This window comes from Macaca nemestrina, chromosome 5 (assembly GCF_043159975.1).
Source record: "Macaca nemestrina isolate mMacNem1 chromosome 5, mMacNem.hap1, whole genome shotgun sequence".
Lineage (NCBI taxonomy): Eukaryota > Metazoa > Chordata > Mammalia > Primates > Cercopithecidae > Macaca > Macaca nemestrina.
This window is the reverse complement of record NC_092129.1, coordinates 180,154,297-180,174,611: the sequence shown is the minus strand read 5'-3', so window position 1 is coordinate 180,174,611 and position 20,315 is coordinate 180,154,297. Positions and strand designations below refer to the sequence as shown.

General features: G+C 43.1%; 1 protein-coding gene and 1 pseudogene across 4 annotated transcripts; one reads left to right on the top strand and one right to left on the bottom strand.

Moving 5' to 3' along the window:
• Positions 1-554: 554 nt before the first annotated feature.
• Positions 555-20,298, bottom strand: LOC105487340 (family with sequence similarity 217 member A). Of its 4 annotated transcripts, XM_024794621.2 has the most exons (8): positions 17,205-17,446; positions 11,266-11,388; positions 9,873-9,966; positions 7,106-7,190; positions 6,972-6,985; positions 5,960-6,034; positions 5,802-5,869; positions 555-2,094 (listed from the first exon to the last, which is right to left on the bottom strand). In XM_024794621.2, exons 1-8 carry the CDS (start codon positions 17,267-17,269, stop codon positions 873-875), a joined length of 1,746 nt encoding a protein of 581 aa, XP_024650389.2. In that variant the 5' UTR covers positions 17,270-17,446; the 3' UTR covers positions 555-872. The 4 variants fall into 4 exon arrangements, with proteins under 4 accessions (XP_024650389.2, XP_011749095.2, XP_070953795.1 ...); XM_011750793.2 differs by lacking the exons at positions 6,972-6,985; positions 9,873-9,966 and adding an exon at positions 19,961-20,298 and having other exon boundaries at positions 17,205-17,467; XM_071097694.1 differs by lacking the exons at positions 6,972-6,985; positions 7,106-7,190 and adding an exon at positions 19,961-20,295 and having other exon boundaries at positions 17,205-17,437.
• On the top strand, positions 8,908-8,998 carry LOC112427668 (small nucleolar RNA U13; annotated as a pseudogene).
• Positions 20,299-20,315: the final 17 nt, after the last annotated feature.

Here is a 20,315-nt window from a genome sequence, read left to right as displayed (position 1 = left end):
CTATTTTGTTTCCTTGATTCTTAGGGGCAGTAAGTTTGTCAGTCATGTAGTTTTCCTTTTTCACTAGTTAATGAGTTATGTGTTGGCTGAATGAATTTCAACTAACCAGCCTTAAGACTTCCAGCAGTGCAGAGCCTGGAAAAAATTCTAGTAACATGACATTTTGGCTGCTCTGTGGACAGTGATCTTACCCATTTTTTTCTTCAACATTTAAAAAATACTGGGTCTGAGTGGAAGAGGGTTATTTCATGCCTAAACCTGTAGTTGGGCCCCAAAGAGAACAATCTTTCATGTATATGACAAAGAAAGGCCGGGGACATAGAAAATTTCTAAGGATTTGGGAGGAGCTAGGGGGATCTAGAGGATCTTGTACATTAATAGAACAACAACTTCTTTAGCTTTTAAGGGCTAAGTAAATGCCCAAAGGATAGGTCAAAATGATAGATCTGTGGAGATGAGGGCACAGGAAAAAAAAAAAAAATGATACCAGAGTGGGAAAGACCTTTTAAAAAATCAACTCATGACTACATAACAAGAACTATAGCTGCAATAAGTCAATTATACCATTTATTGATGGAATGATGCTGGAAAACAATCACTGAAAAAACAATAGCCTTTTGAATAGAATAGTCTACTAAGTGAACCATTTATTTGAAACACAACATGCAAATATGTCAGTATAGAAGCCTGTGGGTTTATATATAGACATCTCAGCAGTGCTCTTCACAAGTTCCACTCCATATCACATCAAGCAACCGTTTGGTGATTTTGGGGGATTGTTAACAGTACCTGTGTCTTGGAATAATTAACTATATCTTAGATGGGCTTCTTAGAATAGATCTGTTCACACTGAGATGTGTGAAAGAAAAGAGTTATTTTTGTTCAATGGGTGAGCAGCACTTATCCTTAGCAATAAGGGAAGGTGACAAACAGTTTAGCTTCTGAATAGAGAACGGTCTATTCAACACTGTATTTTGTCGGTAAAGTTTCTTTTTGGTCCCAAAGTTTCTCTTCGGTGCCTTAATTTCTTCCTTCTGATTTTCGGGAAAAGACAGAGGTATAGGTGAAACTGGCATTAGAGACCTCGATGGCAGACATCTTGTGGAGACCATTTTAAGCAGTGATTGAGTTGTTTGGCCAGTAGTAGGCTTGGATGAAAGTTCTTGGCATGGATTTAAAATATAACTTTTGGGATTCTTATAAGTTTCAGTCAATTGTTTTGTGGTGGAAGAACTTTTTAGAGGCGGTGGTCTAGTATTCCATTTATATTTGCCAGCATTGCTCCAATTCCATTTTAAAGCATTTTGCTCAAGTTTGCAAGAACCAGAGTTGTTTTTACTTCTTTCTTGACTTTTATCTACACAAGGTATCTGAAGACTCAAAGAGTCACAAAGTTTTAGCTGTCTCGCTTTTGGTGTAGCTTTGGAGGAAGAGGGTCGTTCAGTAACTGCTGGAGTACAGAAAGTCGCTGGTAGTCTTGGCCTCTCTTTCTGAATAGTCATATGTTGTAATCGTTCTAGTTCCAGTAAACGAGTTATCAAGTGTTCAATAGAGCTTTCTGCAGGTTCCACTGTTGCTTTCCAATTGTCAGATTTGGAGAGGGCTAAATTGTGCAAGTCTAGAGTACGGAAAGCAGGAGGGAGAAAATCAGGATATGGAAATACTTCATTTGGCTCCTCGGTGAAAGGTTCCTCAACACTTTTTATTGTTTCTGGCTTCAAGTTCAGGTCCACCTTTTTAAAAGAGCTAAGTAAAGTATCATTTGCTTTCTCATTTTCTGATAAGTCACTTTCATCTGTTAAATTTTCTTCCACACTGCTGCTTCCGTGTTTCAAATTCCAATTTGCAGCAGGTAACGTTTCACCATCGTTGTTTTCTATAGTTGAACATGAACTAAATTGAATCTCATTTCTGTTCTTGAAAAAGTCTCCATCAGCATGGGGCCAGCAGAGACCTAGTGGCACCGGCAGTCCCGGGTAAGGACCAACCTGCTCATCAGCTGAAGTGCTTGTGAATGGGTGGCTCAGAGTGAAGACCCTGATAGGATTACTGGTTACATTAAAGCCAGTTTCCACTGAAGATTTTTTGAATTCCCTTTAAAAAATAATTCAATGAATGGTTTATTGACTAGAATTAAAATGCTATGAAAATGATAAGGTTAAGTACCCTTTATCAAAGGCTGGTTAATGTGTAGCTCCCAATGGCATATGTGGATCTAGCTACCTGTAACAGAAATATGTTAGTTTCCAAAAATGCTCTAATATACAACTACATAAATTTTTTAAAATATAGATTAAAATATTAACTAGGCATCCCTTTGTGCAAGCACAGGTGACTAGATTATGACACCTAAAATGGCTAACTGTGGCTGTGGATAGACAATAGGTTAAAGGTGGATAACTATATGTTTGCCGATAGTGTACATGCGATTCTTAGGTTTGAAAATGAGGATATCTAACTCAAACTGAAATTAAAATGAAATGTTTATTGATCCAGAATTAGATAAAAGGAAACTCAAAGAATGTAATTATGTTACTTTAAAAAGCCTTCTATGTTAGCCACTGTGGTTTGTAAAAATTACTGTAACAAAAAAGGAAGCGAACAATGTCTATCAAAAATTATCCCAGATATAGTCCCTAGTAATTTCCATGTAATGATGCTCTTCTATTTGAGGAGTAATTCTAGGTATTATGGTAAAATGAAAACTACAAAAAAGCCATAGAATACTGAGTTTCTAGTTAGTTTTTATTTTTTAAAGATAACTAGAAATACTGAGATTGAAAGATTTGATGCATTAGTTGACATATAGGCTTGATATCCTCTTGCTTCTTTTTAAGCCAGTTGACATTAAAGATAACAAAATAATCCTGAAAAGTTTTGAAAAATACTTTCGAGGCCAGGTGCAGTAGCTCACACCTGTAATCCCAACACTTTGGGAGGCCAAGGCAGGCAGATTGCTTGCACCTGGGATTCTGAGACCAGGCTGAGCAACACGGCAAAATTCATCTCTACAAAAAATGAGCTGGGCATGGAGGCACGCGCCTGTAGTCCCTGCTCCTCCAGAGGCTGAGCTGGGAAGACCGCTTCAGCCTCAGAGGTGGAGGCTGCAGTAAACCACGACTGCACCACTACACCCCAGCCTGGGTGACAGAATGAGGCCCTGTTGCAAAAAAAAAAGAAAAAGAAAAAGAAAAAATACTCATTTAGCTAAATACTAGGTATACTGCCTTGCCTTTGAAAAACCACAGGAAAATCACTTTAAATCTACAAGTGTTAATAGACACGTACATGTAGTATGAAGAGTGTGAAATCCGGAAGGGGAGGGCCTAGGTTTGAACCCCTTTGCTACCAGTGAGTGAGCAAAATGGAAATGATAATACCTACCTTGGAGGTAGTCTGAGAAGCAAGAGAATTTATATGAATGTGCTGTGCAAAATGTTAAACACTAAGATATTACTTTTATTCTTTTTACTTGTTGATGGTATATTGAGGAGAAAAATCTTTCATTGATACCAAACCTCCATTTCTGCAACATTATTAAACCTATCCAGTATTAATAGCAAATGCCCGTCAAACACATTGTTCTGTTCAGTCCTCACGACCTCATGAGATAGGCACTTTTATTTTCCACCTTGAACAGATAAGGAAGCGGGGGTGTAGAGTGGCTAAGGTCACACATCTAGGAAGTGGGAGAGCTGGAAGTGACTCCACGTGGTGGACTCCCATGCCCCTGGTCCTAACCACTGCATTCTACTGCCTCCATTTGTTCACTCCTCTGCTACTGTGGTAAAATTCAATTCACTTCGTTTGACCGCTTATCTTGAAATACGTTTTCCCAGCTGAGGTTTTTTCTCATAAAAATAGCCTTTTTTATCCCCATCAGCACCAACATTGCTTTAGGTCATCAGTCACCACAACTGCCATAGAACTTGATTTCCCCATTGACTTTTAACATAGAGTGAACTTCACCCCAGGCCTCACAGAGGTAAAACCCTCTGACTAGGACATGGCTGATAGCACGCGAACCACTCTCCTGCTAAACTACACAGAAGAGCCCTGAAACTCAGGGCCGTGAGCGAAGACGCTGTGTGAAGTGCCGCAAAGCAGTCCTCAGTAAGCGTTCATTTCCAGATACTAGTGACCTGGCTTTCTGAGAAGCCTTCTAGCTAGTCCTAATGCAAGGCAAAGTTTAAGAATCAAAAAATAAGAATTAAAAGTCAGGAGCCAGGCACGGTGGCTCATGCCTGTAATCCCGGCACTTTGGGAGGCCGAGGTGGGTGAATCACGAGGTCAGGAGTTCAAGACCAGCCTGGCCAAGGTGGTAAAACCCCGTCTCTACTAAAAATACAAAAATTAGACAGGCGTGGTGGTGGGCACCTGTAATCCTAGCTACTTGGGAGGCTGAGGCAGAGAATTGCTTGAACCTGGAAGGCGGAGGTTGCAGTGAGCTGAGATCGTGCCATTGCACTCCAGCCTGGGCAACAAGAGCGAAACTTTGTCTAAAAAAAAAAATTAAAAAAATAAAAAAGATTTAAAACTCAGGTAAGGTTGGCTGCAGCAAACCACCATACCTATGTAACAAACCTGCAAGTTCTGCACATGTATCCCAGAACTTAAAAAAGTATAATAATAAATTAAAAAGCAGCCTGGCGTGGTGGCTCACACCTGTAATCCCAGAACTTTGGGAGGCCAAGGTGGGTGGATCACCTGAGGTCGGGAGTTCGAGACCAGCCTGACTACATGGAGAAACCCCGTCTCTACTAAAAATACAAAATTAGCTGGGCATGGTGGCCCATGCCTGAAATCCCAGTTACTCAGGAGGCTGAGGAAAGAGAATCACTTGAACCCAGGAGGCAGAGGTTGCGATGAGCCGAGATCATACCTTTGCATTCCAGCCTGGGCAACAAGAGTGAAACTCCATCTCAAAAAAAAAAAAACAAAAAAACAAAACAAAAACCTCAGGTAAGGTCTGAGAAGCGATATACTGTAATGTCTATGAGCCTGAGCCAGGTTACTTTCATATCCTGGTTCCATCTTTCTTTTTTTTTTTTTTTTTTGAGACGGAGTCTCGCTCTATCGCCCAGGCTGGAGTGCAGTGGCGCTATCTCGGCTCACTGCAAGCTCTGCCTCCCGGGTTTACGCCATTCTCCTGCCTCAGCCTCCCGAGTAGCTGGGACTACAGGCGCCCGCCACCTCGCCCGGCTAATTTTTTTGTATTTTTAGTAGAGACGGGGTTTCATTGTGTTAGCCAGGATGGTCTCGATCTCCTGACCTCGTGATCCGCCCGTCTCGGCCTCCCAAAGTGCTGGGATTACAGGCTTGAGCCACCGCGCCCGGCCTCCACCTTTCATTAATATTGTGCGACTCTGAGCAAGTTACTTGTCACGATGCCTCAAGCGTCCTCAACTGTAAAACAGGGATGATGATAACTGCCTTCCTTACGTGGTCAGCTGTGAGTTACATGAACTACTACATACAAGGAATTAACATAGTCCCTGGAATGCAATACTACTTTCCTATTACAGTTCCTGTTGCTTTCAACGGGAAGCCCATACTTTATCCATCTAAAATCTTCATTGTCAGAACATAGTAAAACTCTTGATTCCCACCTATTCTAATTTGTCTGGTGGTATTTGCAGCCACTTCCTGTTTTAGGGTGGATTTCTATCATTGCCCACTATTCCCACAGAATACTATTTTCTTCTGGTGGTTCATGGTCCTTGTATTCCAAGTAGTTATCTCATGTGTATTTTAAATTTATTTCAGTAATTTAGGGTGTTACAAAATAACTATTCGCTTACCTCTTCTCTATGGTACTTCCTTCATTAAGAGCACAATTCCATAATTGAAAGATCCCTTGTTTACTATTCTGATGACAGAAAAATAATGGGAAATCGTTTAGTAGCTGCATATATTTTTAAAATGTAATATTTTAAGGGTATGATGAATCAAATCCCACCTGTGTACTTTTTTGAGTATGTGCCGACAAATTAGGTTCTGGCATCGGCTGCTCCACTGGAATTTCCAAATAGTTCTATAAGGCAGCAGAAGACTTTTAAACATAATATATCTCTGTTCCCTATTCTTGTTCTAACAATGTACAGCTCTTGTTCTAATCAAGGAATACATGGTAAAATTGAATGATACTTTGTTTATATATAAAGAAATATTTTGTTTTTACTGATTTCAGCAAAAATTAGTATAACCTATTTATTACAAATACCAACTAAACTGTTAATAAGACTTGAATATCATTAAGATTGTCTTTATTTTGCAGTTAAATGTTTTATGTTCTGATCAAAAAGGATAAACAAAAAGATTAATTTTCCACTACTTCAGAACAAGATATTGGTCATTTCAACTACTTCAAGACTTTGTGTTTTTGTTGCTGAGACAGGGTCTCCTTCTGTCACCCAGGCTGGAGTACAGGGGCACAATCTTGGCTCACTGAAACCTCCATTTCCTGGGCTCAAGCGATCCTCCTGCTGAGCTCAGCCTCTCGAGTAGCTGGGACTACACGCATGTGCCACCATGCTCGGCTAATTTTTTTTTTTGGTAGAGATGGGGTTTCACCATATTGCCCAGGCTGGTCTCAAACTCCTGACCTCAAGTGATCCACTTGCCTCAGCCTCCCAAAGTGCTGGGATTACAGACGTGAGCCACTGCACCCAGCCTGCTTCAAGACATTTTAAAGGACAGGACTACTTCCTTTTTGACAATAGCTAAAAAAGACGATACTCAATTTTCATTTATAGTATTGTTATACTGAAAAATACTTAATATGACAAAATATTAATGTAATAAACAATTTGAAACTCTGTAAAATATTTGACTTTGACTTGTGTGAAGAACTCTACAGAAATGAAATTTAAAGTTTAACTTTCAGGAAGGAAATTTTTTTTAAAGAACATATTTATAATTTTAAAATAGTATGTTTTATGAATACTTTAAAACCAAACATTTATCCTTACCTTGTTAATTTTGCCTGAAATGTGTATAAAAAATGACAATTAATAGTTACATAAAACTGATTATATTCAAAACAAACCCCCTTTTAATATGAGTGATTCTTTCAGTATAAGTATATACATCTACGATTTCTTACCACCTGCTGCTCTATCCCTTCCAGCTGGGAGGATTTTGTTTTCAGGAACAGGCACTTCTGAATCCAAATTCCAGTGAGATAAGTTCTAAAACAATATTTGTTTTAGGATAAACTTAACATTAAGAAAACATAAAAACCTCAATCATGTCACACGTTCTTTGGGTAAAGTATGACAAAAGGCACAAAGTTTCGTGACTCTCACCCCTCATTATAAAGAACTTCTCAGCATCTTTGAGGAGAAAGCAATTTTCTCTTAACCAAGCCCTTATCAGCTTGATAACACCTATTGTTGAGGAATTAGAAAGGCTTTTACAATAATTTGTGGTTTCATTCACATTTTGTTAAAAATAAAAACACACAGGTTTTCAAAATTGATTTTTAAAATGGAATAAAATGTCCTGTTCAGTGTGTCTCTGGGACACAATTGTGCATTAATCAAACTTTCTATATCTGAGTATCAGATCTAAAAGCCTATAAAAAGCTGGGTCTGGTGGCTCATGCCTGTAATCCCAGCACTTTGGGAGGCCGGGGCAGGTCAGGATCACCTGAGGTCTGGAGTTCGAGACCAGCCTGGCCAACATGGTGAAACCCTGTCTCCAATAAAAATACAAAAATCAGCCGGGTGTGGTGGCACACACCTGTAATCCCAGCTATTTGGGAGGCTGAGGCAGGAGAATCGCTTGAACCCAGGAGGTGGAAGTTGCGGTGAGCTGCAATCATACCACTGCCCTCCAGCCTGGGCCATAGAGTGAGACTGTCTCAAAATAAATAAATAAATAAACAAATAAAATTTAAAAAATGAAAGCATATAAAAATCTTTCCATCAACCACAGGAAGTCTGTAACCCTCACATTATATTCAACACTAACCAGCCCACTACTCATTCTGGCTTCCAGATGTGGAGAAACACTTATGAAATATTCAAAAGAAAGCCAAAAATCAAAAGGGAAATGTACTAACAACAGAGTATTTATGTTCCAGACAAGGTGCAGAGCACTACGGAGGAAAATGTGGCAGGTGTGTACAAGACTGTAACAATTTATTCTGGAAAACAGAAAGTGAAGAGGTGATTAGTTTATAAGAAAGTAAATTTTTAGGAATGAACCCAATTGTTTTCTGTCTCAAAAAAGTATTGTAAATGAAACTCTAAGCAAATGAAATGTTAGGTATTATTAGATACAATCTCTTCATTAAGGAGGAACAGAGAGAAATAAGCTTCAAAACAGCATGAGGATTTAATTTATCCACAAAGAGATATCTCCTGATGGGAAGGGTAGTTGAACATTGGAAGGGAGGCTGCAGATTATCTTTATCTACAGATTTATGAAAAATATAATACAACTAATACTCTGCTCTCTGGCATGATATGTACAAGGGCTAATCTCTACATGAGAATCATCACCTGGGGAGGTTTTTAAAAATAATTGTTGAGAAAAAAAAAATCCTGATTTTAAAGAATGACGGTGAGGGCCGGGCGCGGTGGCTCAAGCCCGTAATCCCAGCATTTTGGGAGGCCGAGGCGGGCAGATCACCTCAAGTCAGGAGTTCTAGACCAGCCTGGCCAACTTGGTGAAACCCCATCTCTACTAAAAATACAAAAATTAGCTGGGTGTGGTGGCGGGCGCCTGTAATCCCAGCTACTGGGGGGCTGAGGGGAGAATCGCTTGAACCCGAGAGGCAGAAGTTGCAGTGAGCTGCGATAGTGCCACTGCACTCCAGCCTGGGTGACAGAGTGAGACTCCATCTCCAAAAATGGAAAAAAAAAAGAATGAGGGTGATGCCCAGTTATTTGTATTTAAAAGATCCTTTTGTAGTTCACAGCATGATGACTGGGTTTTTACGTTCATGTGTGAGATGTGCCCCTTCAAACCTTTTTACGATATCTGGTGGATTTTTAAGCTTTTTTCAGCTATATAAATCCTGGTACTCTTGTATGAAATGAACATGTGAAAGAAACATCCTCAGTTGATGAAACTGTGTGTTGCAATTATAAAATAAAATGAATGTAACCAGGCCAGGCATGGGTAGGTCACACCTGTAATCCCAGCACTTTGGGCAGCCAAGGCGGGTGGATCACTTGAGGTCAGGAGTTCCAGACCAGCCTGGCCAACATGTGTCTACTGAAAATATAAAAACTAGCCGGCGTGGTGGCACATGCGTGTAATCCCAGCTACTCAGGAGGCCGAGGCAGGAGAATCGCTTGAACCTGGGAGATGGAGGCTGCAGTGAGCCGAGATCCTGCCACAGCACCGCAGCCTGGGAGACAGAGGAAGACTGCCTTGTCTCCAAAACAAACAAACAAAAACCAAAAACAACAAAAAAAATTAACATAACCAAATTGATCAACTGGTAAAGAAGGCTCATTAACTAAACATGAAGTCTGACAGTGTGCAAATTTCTTAAGAGTTGGGACTTGATTATGCTTTGTGATATCCCACCTGCCTTACCAATATTTTTCACAAAGGGCGTGTGTGTGAAAACAAAGGAAGTGAGCACTGCCTGGTGGATAACAAGGTAGCACCTTTAAATGAAGCAAAATTGCAACTTGAAATGTTTGGCATTTGGAGAAGAGCTGGCTAATTTTTCCTTTGTTAAAAGAAATAGAAAATTTCCATTTGCCGTTCCAAACGTGCCAAAAGGAAAACACAGGATAAACTGCCCACGATGCAAAAGCAGCAAGGACATCACTGCAAGAAAACTCCAAGGGAGTTGTCTTAGCAACAGGAGCCGCTGCCCAAACACTCAAGTTCAACAGCGCCTGCCATACCTCCTGAGAGACGTTTGACACACGTAGGCTGTTACCACAGGTCTCATTTCTTCTCCCCATTTTGTTGCAGCTGCTGCTCTGTTTCCTTAAAATCCTATACAGATTGTGGGACAGGCACATGTATGAGTAAGGGTCAACATTTATAAAAAAGAAGAAGTGTGAGTTTGATTTCCCATCTAAAGGAGGTAAGAGAATGCTTAGAAAGCAGAAGAGAGGGGCTAGGCGAGCAGGGTGAGGGTGACAGTACCAAACCAACCAAAAACAAGGGGCAAGCCTGACTCAAAAGGAGCACAGACAACAGCAAACTAGCAGATCTCAGAACAAGATGAGGAAATCCGGATCAGAGGTGAGAAAGTAAATAACCAGCTAAGAAGATGAAATACAAATTGGAACAAACTATGGTGAATTATCCAGAACTTAGAAAACAGGGGCACAAAGTCTCCTTTTAATCATTCAAAACAATTGCTCCATTTGAAAGCGGGATTGAACCCTTACAACTAGGCCAGGCAAGCACCTCGTGCATATTTCAGAGACACCAAATCGCCCCCAGGACCAAACTATATTTTCCACACCAATGAGTCAAGGTACCTAAAACGTTTTAACCCACTGCCGTTTAAAGTAAAAGAATTAGAGAACTCTAAGGTAACAAGCAAAAAAGTCACTGCATTAAGGTATGGCTATCTGGAAAGAATAACTTTTTTTTTTTTTTTTTTTTTTTGAGACAGTCTCACTTTGTTGCCCAGGCTGGAGTGCAGTGGCGCGATCTCGGCTCACTGCAACCTCTGCCTCCCGGGTTCAAGCGACCATGTTGGCCAGGCTGGTCTTGAACTCCTGACCTCGTGATACACCCGCCTCAGCCTCCCAAAGTGCTGGGATTACAGGCGTGAACCACTGCGCCTGGCCAAGAATTACAAATTAAAGCCACCGCACTAATCGGTCTATCTGCTAATCGTTTACAATTGATTGTCCCCTACTTAAAAGTGTAGGAAGAAATGGGAGATTTAGTTTAGGTCGGTTTTCAGCCAATGCCGGTATTGGTCCACCGGGTGTGTGCATGCCAGACACTGGGTTTGAATGCAGGAGGAAGGCGTGGCTGAGCAGGTGGCGCTGCCTGGGGCCACTGGGGGTGTGTCAAGGAGGAGGGCATCCAGTTCCTGGACAAGGTCACCGCACCCGAGGGACGGCCCTGGGGACAAAGGACGCCTTGGGTACTGCGAGCTGGGGGACAGGAGCTTTAGGGGCTGATGCGTGAAGGCGCGTGTCTCAGGGAACTGCGAGGCCCCCGGGAAGGGGAACCGCCTTTTCCTCCTGAGCTGTGGCCGGACTGGGTGGGGAGCCCAGTTCCAGGGGTAGCAGGAGGGGGTGCGGGATTCCCCGGTGCCGGGTCTCTTACCCCACCTCGCCGAAGGCCCCAGTGTCCTCCCCGGCGTTCTCTCCCGGTGCGCCGCCCCGAGGCCCCAGCGCCTCCGCGTGCGTGGCTGACGGCTTGGAGGGCGCCCCCTCTGCCTCGGGCTTCCTGCAGCGGGGGACAGAGAGGGCGGCGGGCAGCCTCGAGCGCAGCCGGGTCGGCGGTGTAGGGACTGCGAAGCCCGCGGGCCGGCGCAGGGGTGGGAGTCGGGCCCAGGGCCCAGGCGGGGCCCAGAGAGACCTGCCGGCGCCGGGGCCGGGGCTGCGGCTCCGCGGGCTTCCCCACCGGCCGGGTCTCCCGGCAACTACCAGAGAGCGGGGGCGCCCCGGGAGGCCTCGCGTTCCACCAGGTCCACCGGTATTCGCGGGCCGCGGGGTCGCCGGTGGCCGCCCAGGCGCAGAGCCTCTCGGGGGTCACCCGGCTGCCGAGCCCGCGGGACGCACGCCGCCGCCAGGGGAGGACGACCAGCCTCAGGCCCTGTCCCTGCGCCCCGCACGGCCCCCTCTGGGGCTGCGCAGCCCACTCGGCCAGCCTGGCCTGGAGAGGCCGCCCCGGGCCTCGCAGGAAAGCCTGAGCCTCCCGGGCCTTCTCTGACTTTCCCCTCGGCGTCCTGGACCTTCTGGGGCCTTCCTGGGCCTCCTCGGGCTTCCTTGACCCTCCCCGGGCCTTTCCGGAGGCCTCCAGGCCCTTCCCTGGGCCTTTCCAGGCTGAACTCTCTGCAGGGTGGCCAGTAGGCCTCTGGGACCCGGGGCCTGGCCCGCCCGCCTCAACTCCCACCGCCTGCTCACATCAAGCCAGGAGCACCGCCCGTACGTAGCCCTCCAGACTCCGCTAAAATATAAAGGTTATATCTATGCTTCTACAATATATTAATTAACATAGAAGAGGCATCCTTGTTGACACCAAGCCCATCAGGTCAGTTTCAGGTCCGTCGTCGGCCTTTCAATAGGAAGAACAAAAGACGATTTTTTTCCTTTTTTCATGTAGAGGATACATTTAAATCACAGAGCCCAATTTTGTACCCCTAAGTGCGTATCTCTTATTACAGCTCCATGAAATAAGTGGAGGGGTGGGGGAAGAATATCTGTATATCTAGTTAGATATATCTACATAGCTATCTCCCCCACCTTTTGATATAGAGAAAAATTTAAAACAAAATTAATTCTATATGTAAGTACAGCAAATGAATACTAAATATCATATGGGGGGATGAGATCACGGCCATGCCCCTTTGAGAATCTCCCCATAAAAATGCGCTTATATACCACATGTTGAACACAATTTCAAGGGTTTCTCAGGTTCTTTGATCCCTGACTCCTGACTCTTTCCTCTGCATTTCCATTTTCTCCTCAGAAAGACCTTCCCTTTAAAGAAACCCTTCCCACCTACCACCTACCTTACTCTACTTCATGACACCCTGTTTTTAGTTTCTTCTTTGTACTCCTCAGAATGTTGCTGTTTACTTGTTTGTTTTTGTATTGCCTGTCTCTCCCCTGTAGAATATCAGACTCCATGTGGGCAGGGGCCTTGCCTGTCTAGTTCATTTCTACATCCCCAACCCTTTAAAACTGTGCTGGGCACATAGAAGCACAGTCATAGAAACACAATCGATGTAAGTGAATGGACAAGATTTGCGCAGGCCTCATTCCTTGCAGGCTCCTTGGAGGTTTCCCTTCTAGGCCCTCTCTTCCTTCGGCTGTTTTCCATACTGCTGCTCTAAAATACAGACCTGCTCAACTGCCTCCTAATGCCTGAAGAAGGAAACCCAAATTCTGCAGCCATCCTTTAGGTATCTGCTCATCATCTTCCCAGCGCCCACTTCATGTCAAGCACATCGGACATTTTACAATTTTCCTAAACCCTCTCCTCCAGGGCATATATCGTTGTTACTCTTCCTGTAATAGTACCTCCTTTTTATCTCCTTTTTTTTTTTAAGCTGGCTAAATTCTAGTCATACGGTTCAAACTCACAAGTCATTTTTCCTAATTGTTCAGGAAGAGTAAATTGCTAGAAAACATACAGAAAAAAAAAAAAGAAAAAGAAAACAAAAGTAAGTTGCTATCTCCTCCAAGATCCCTACTTGGTTATATTATAATGATTTATTTACAGTCCCTTAGTTACATTATAATTATTCATTTACAATATCTCAATCACTTTCTTTTCAACATCTTGAAGGTGATATCTGCCCATATTCTATCTAACAGAGTGCCTGGCATGTAGTAGGTAAGGCACTCAATAAATGTTTGAATTGATTTAATTATTGCAAAAATAGTATTCTCTGAAATGTATGGTGTGGTGACTATATGCCAGGCATAGTGCTGAATATTTTATATGGATTAACCAATGTATATGCCTAATAATCCAATGAAGCAAGTACCACTAGTTATTCCTATTTTATTTTCTTTCTTTCTTTCTTTTTTTTTTTAAGACAGAGTCTTGCTCTGTCACCCAGGCTGGAGTGCAATATGTGATCTCGGCTCATGGCAACCTCTGCCTCCCAGGTTCAAGCAATTCTCCTGCCTCAGCCTCCCTAGTTCCCTAGTAGTTGGGATTACAGGCACCTGCCACCATGCCCGGCTAATTTTTTGTATTTTTAGTAGAGAGGGGTTTCGCCATGTTGGCCAGGCTGGTCTCGAACTCCTGACCTCAGGTGGTCTGCCAGGCTCAGCCTCCCAAAATGCTGGGATTACAGGCATGAGCCACTGAGCCCAGCCTAGTTATTCCTATTTTATAATTGAGTAACCTGAGCCTTAGATGTATTATGTAATGTTTCCCAATTTACAATTACTAGAAAAATTGCGAATAGGGGTAAATATTGGGGTTCATGTATTTCCAGCTATTGCTTTCTACAAATATATCTAGCTGGGAAATGTTCCCCGTTCTTGAGACAGAAATTATGTGTGCGTGTGTGTGAATTCCACATATCTGGCTTACACATTTCCCATCTTCCTTGCTTTATGTTTCTGTTCATGCCTTTTTTCTGTTATTTCAGAACTCAAACTGATTCCTGATCCCTTAGAGTCCTTCTGAGATTTGTCATCCATAAATGCATCCTCTAAGATTCTTTCTTTTCCTTAACAGAACTTACTCTTAAAAACATTCCTTTCATATTATCACCCCCACTCAACTGGTCTTCCTTTCTCTGGAGACTTTCAAATGCTTTGACATCAGCATCAAAATCATGGCTGGCCCTTCCCTCATTGCTAAATGTGCACGGCCGTGGTAGTGTGAAATATGAAAGCAGCAACTTGGAAATGGTGCCCTCTCCAAACCCTTGGGTGTGGTCTGGCTCTGGCCCAGTGTAGGGGGTTGGACAGTGGGTCATTTTCTACAGCAGCTCAGACCCAGCTTAACATCAATCCCAAGGCCAAGAAAATGCACCTTCTTTCTGTTGGGGCTCAGAAAACAGTTCCCCAAAATGAAGCCTTAGGAAATAGCCTCAGAAGCAAAAGTTTTTCTCTGACCTTTTTCTGCCTTCCTGTCTCTCAGTCCTACTCTCCCTCCAAGGCTAGCCTGAGAAACTAGAATCCCTCTTTTCCAATGCAAGTTACAGAAATCAGAATGCTTTTTTCCCAAAGCCAGCCATGAAACCTAAAAATATTACTCTAATTTTCCCTTTGCCTTTCTGTGTAAAAACTGGCCATAAGGAAATTATCTGACCTAGCTTGTTTGACTGTAGGTCATAAGACTCCCATTCCAGGCCGGGCGCGGTGGCTCAAGCCTGTAATCCCAGCACTTTGGGAGGCCGAGAGGGGCGGATCACGAGGTCAGGAGATCGAGACCATCCTGGCGAACACAGTGAAACCCCGTCTCTACTAAAAAAATACAAAAAACTAGCCGGGCGAGGTGGCAGGCGCCTGTAGTCTCAGCCACTCGGGAGGCTGAGGCAGGAGAATGGCGTAAACCCGGGAGGCGGAGCTTGCAGTGAGCTGAGATCCGGCCACTGCACCCCAGCCTGGGCGACAGAGCGAGACTCCGTCTCAAAAACACAAACAAAAAAAAAGACTCCCATTCCAGAGAGTGCCCTGCCCCATACCCAGAAGGAAGGAACACTGCTCAGAGAGGCCAAGAAGAATCTAGAGAGCCAGGCCTTGCTGGGTTCATCCGCTCAGGCTATTAGCATTAGATCAAACCGTTTTTGTCCAATCGTATTTTTACACAGCTGTCCATACTTTGTTGAACCTAAGCATAAAACTGGAAACTCTCCCCTCTATTTCTGAATTTTCATTCTGTACACTCCCATGTATAACACATGCTAAATAAATCTGTATGCCTTTTCCCCAGTTACTCTGCCTTTTGCAAGTTGATTTTTCAGCAAATCTTCAGAGGGCCAAACCCTTGGCCCCTGCACATCCAGCCATCTTATGGCCATTCCCAGGATTCAGATTTTAGTGGTAGCCTCAGCTTCCCTTACTTTAAATCTGCACCTCTTTAGCTGATCCTGAGTGAAACCATTCTTTCATAAACACAATAGGATGAGGCAGATGCTCTCTATCTCAGGCATTTAGCAAACTCTTGCGTTAATTACAAGCGAGGCGGGCTAAGGAGACAAAGGCAAGCCTTGGGTCAGTCACTTAGTAGTCCAGTAAGCACGGCTTGCTGCCCACCTGAGTTTCTCCTCCTGTAACAAAGGCGATGACATTGACTACCACGTAACTACTTTGGAAAGCACCTTGAGATAACATTGCTTTTCATTGTCCTGAATTATGCAAAGATATGTCAGTAGCAACATTACTTAGATTCTAATTATTCTGGAGGGAAAAGGCTTCGATTTCAGTCTACCTCCTTCAGTATCTTTCACCTTTTGATATTACGCATGCATTTGTCCTCATCTTCCTTTGCTGTTCTCTTTGGAATTGCCAAGGTCATGGCTGGTCATGTACAGCAGAGTTTTTTTTTTTTTTTCCTTTTTGAGACAGAGTCCCACTCTGTTGCCCAGGGTGGAGTGCAATGGCGCAATCTCAGCTCACTGCAACCTCTGCCTCCCGGGTTCAAGTAATTCTCCTGTCTCAGCCTCCCAAGTTGCTGGGACTACAGGCGCATGCCACCACGCCTGGCTAATTTTTTTATATTTATGGTAGAGACAGGGTTTCACCATATTGGTCAGGCTGGTCTCAAACTCCTGACCTCAGGTGGTCCACCCGTGTCGGCCTCTCAAAGTGCTAGGATTACAGCTGTGAGCCACTGTGCCCAGCCTATAGCAGAATCTTGTTCAATATATTATGTAACATTTTTTGAACGTTAGGACAATATTTTCTAATTAATAATATGCAGTTTTGTTCTCAAATAAGATGCTAAGTCAATGGGAAACATTCCATTTCAATTATGAGCAATTTGTATTTAGCATACGGTTTAGCAATCTAGTCTTTTTTTTTGTTTTTGCTTTTTGAGCAACTGCTTTGTCTTTCAGTAGTGGCCAATTTATCCTGATTTAGAACTCGATTCTATGAGCATTCATCTTAAATATACCTTCTTGTGTTTGTATAATTCCTTTTTAAGAAATATCTATGCAAATATTTCTAATTTGAAGTTTTAAAAATTAACCTTTACCACTCTGCTCCCATAGCGATGTACTATTTGGGAGGCCAGTGTTTTGTTGCAAATAGTTAAGAAATATTGTTTAAAAACTATTTATTCCTAGAACGTATGATAGTGATGTATATGAACATATTTCCAAAAGGAAGCAAAATAAACACATCAATCACTGAATTTCACATCTGCATATGTTGCAGCTAGTGCTTCTGAATAAATTCTCAATCATATATTTTCTCCTTTGTTTTGATTTAAGACTTGATTTCTGCAATTTGAATTGCTTCATAAGCCTTTCTATTTTTCAGATACCTATACTCTGTAACTCTATTTTCCTAGCCTTATATCACAAATTCACTTTAAGTTTTGGTTAACGTTTCAGTGTCAGAACTTACTTTCTGGTGCCAGGAAAGGTGTAACTTGAAGTCCCTTTCTGGTCGTCAGACCCCTCCCACCTCATTTGTTGTGAACGGAACACTTTCTTTAGAATGCTTTCCTTAAAAAACTTGGAGATAATCTTCTCTCTTTGAACATTACTGAACACCTTGCCTTCTGGAAGCCAGCTGATCTTGTCACACCCACCATGGCAGGGGGGAAGAAGAAGGTATTCAGGAGACACAGAAACCCTCTTAGGAACAGAAAAAGGAATGGCGTTTACCTGAAAGTCATGAATAAAAGATCAGCCTAACTAGAAAAACAACCCAGAGTCATGCAGCTGCTGCGCTGCGGGATCAATTTAGTTAATAACACGCTGCTAGCACCTCTGTGGGCTGCTGGCCCGGCATAGCAGCTCTCATCACAACAACAAAAGACTTGGGAGAAAATAATAATATGTTAAAAGTCCAGTTTTGAAAAGGTAAATATATTAGCCACTGAATAATAGAATTGGAAGTAAGAGGAATACAAAACAAAATACAAAATGAAAGCATTTGTTCCATCCAGGAATATTAGTACCATGGGCTGAGGCCTGATTGGCGCAGATCAAGATCACACAGCTGATTAGCAGCAGAATATTTGCCAGGCGTTATTCATGACACGTCTCTCCTAAACAGTGTTCTTTAATCACACCGTAGTTAGAGAAAATGAATGAGATTGATTCCTAGAAGTGTTATTCATTGTAAATATATATATATATGTGTGTAAAAAATATATATCCATCTGATAGTTTATTTAAAAACAAAATTTAATAATTGTGACCTACTTCAGATTTCAACCAAGGTCAGCATGCATCAGATAACTATAAACATTCCATCAGTTGCAATGGAATAGTCATTGAGAGCATTGACTAAGAACATATGAGTCAATTTACATGAAGTGTAAGGAATTACATTTTAGTAGATCACTTCCTTGGCATGTTGAATTACTTAAAACATGGTTTGTTGTTTGCTATTTATATAAATGAAGGTTTACAGGAATGCACTCAGCTTTTTTTTTTTTTTTTTTTGAGACGGAGTCCCACGCTGTTGCCCAGGCTGGAGTGCAGTGGCGCGATCTCGGCTCACTGCAAGCTCCGCCTCCCGGGTTCCCGCCATTCTCCTGCCTCAGCCTCCTGAGTAGCTGGGACTACAGGCGCCCGCCACCGCGCCCGGCTAATTTTTTTGTATTTTTAGTAGAGACGGGGTTTCACTGTGGTCTCGATCTCCTGACCTTGTGATCCGCCCGCCTCGGCCTCCCAAAGTGCTGGGATTACAGGCTTGAGCCACCGCGCCCGGCCTGCACTCAGCTTTGCTTGGAAGAAAGAAGCCGGGGATATGTCTTCCGGCTGCCAGAATATTCTACCCCACTTCTCCCCACCAAAAACACCTGTAAAATTATGAGAATCACATTGAATTCAAGTGGTTCTTGTTAGTTATATAACATATTTTAAATATGTACTTGCATTTAAAGTATTTTTTTTTTTAAGTTCGACTTTTTGAGTTTGCAAGTTGAAAGTTAAGAGATGGAATAGGTCAGACATAGTGGCTTGTGCCTGTAATCACAGCACTCTGGGAGGCTGAGGCAAGAGGATTGCTTGAGGTCAGGAGTTTGAGACCAGCCAGGGCAACATAGAGAGACCCTATCTCTACAAAATAAAAATAACAAAACTTAGCTGGGCGTAGTGGTGCACACCTATAGACTCAGCTACTTGTGAGGCTGAGGTGGGAGGATTGCTTGAGCCCCGGAGGTCGAGGCTACAGTGAGCTGTGACCACACCACTGCACTGCAGCATGGGCCACAGAGAGCAAAATTCGGTCTCAAAAAGAAAGAGAAAGAAAGGGAAGGGAAGGGAGGGAAGGGGGAGGAGAGGGGAGGGGAAGGGAAAAAAAAAAGAAAAGAAAGCCGGGTGAGGTGGCTCAGGCCTATAACCCAGCACTTTGGGAGGCCAAGGTGGGCGGCTCACCTGAGGTCGGGAGTTCAAGACCAGCCTGACCAACATGGAGAAACTCCATCTCTACTAAAAATACAAAATTAGCTGGGCGTGGTGGCGCATGCCTGTAATCCCAGCTACTCGGGAGGCCAACGCAGGAGAATTGCTTGAACCTGGGAGGCAGAGGTTGCGGTGAGCCGAGATCACGCCATTACACTCTTGCCTGGGCAACAAGAGCAAAACTCCATCTCAAAAAAAAAAAAAAATACATCTATAGATCTATATGTATGCATATATGAATGGAATTTTATATTTGCCGCTCTGGCCATTAATGTGTCATATGGTATAATAATGATGCTTTAATAGTCTTGGCCAAATGTTTTTAAGGTTGGTGAAAAGCTGGTCCAAGCTCCCAGATTTGCCATAGCATGCTAGGCTTACACGCCTTCTCTGCTTCTCACCAGCCTGCAATGTGCTTCTCTAGCTGGTTCATGAAGAGTAGAACAATTACGGGGAACCTGGCTCCTGGTAAAGCATGCTGAAATCTAAAAGTAGCTGTAACAAACTCTATTATTTGCATTTTTGTTCTAAATCTGATAGTAGTTCTTAGCCGCTTCTATCTTGCGCTGGGCTGTGCTATCAGGTGTGGTGATTTAAGATTATTTAATACTTCTATTGTTCTGTGCGTTTTGGTCTACAATGAAGAATGGCTTCTTACCGGGAAAGCTCCAGTTGAGCATTTGTTTACTTTGTTTTCTTGGTATTAGTTTGGATAAGAACATAAGAAGCAGTTTGGCTTCTTACCTGTGTTAATCTGGGCATTTGCTCAGTTTTGGACGATGAGGCTCTTTCCTCGGTTATGCTGAGGACTGCACTGATGTAACCACTCTCTCTTTGGGCCTGGTAGGTCTGTGGAGCCTTAATTAGGTACATACTGGGAGCAAGGCTTCTACAAAGTACCAGATGGGAAAATATCACCGGATATGCGCGCCCCCACTTTCCCCTCTTCCTTTTAGCAAAGCTCTCAGTTTTCCCCAGAAATGGTCCATGTCCAGACACAAGACTGGAGTTTCTGCCAAAAATCCCTGAATGGCTTGGCAGGATATTTTCAATGGGCTGGTTTTGTCTGCTTTGAAAACGTAGGACGAGCACTCAGGGT

Coding starts and splice junctions, on each gene's coding strand:
- LOC105487340 (XM_011750793.2), bottom strand. CDS start 20,089: ATGTACCTAATTAAGGCTCCACAGACCTACCAGGCCCAAAGAGAGAGT. Junction 7,191..11,265: donor GGGGCCTTCGGCGAGGTGGG/GTAAGAGACCCG, acceptor ATATTGTTTTAG/AACTTATCTCACTGGAATTT. Junction 2,095..5,801: donor GGAAGTACCATAGAGAAGAG/GTAAGCGAATAG, acceptor TATTTTTTAAAG/GGAATTCAAAAAATCTTCAG.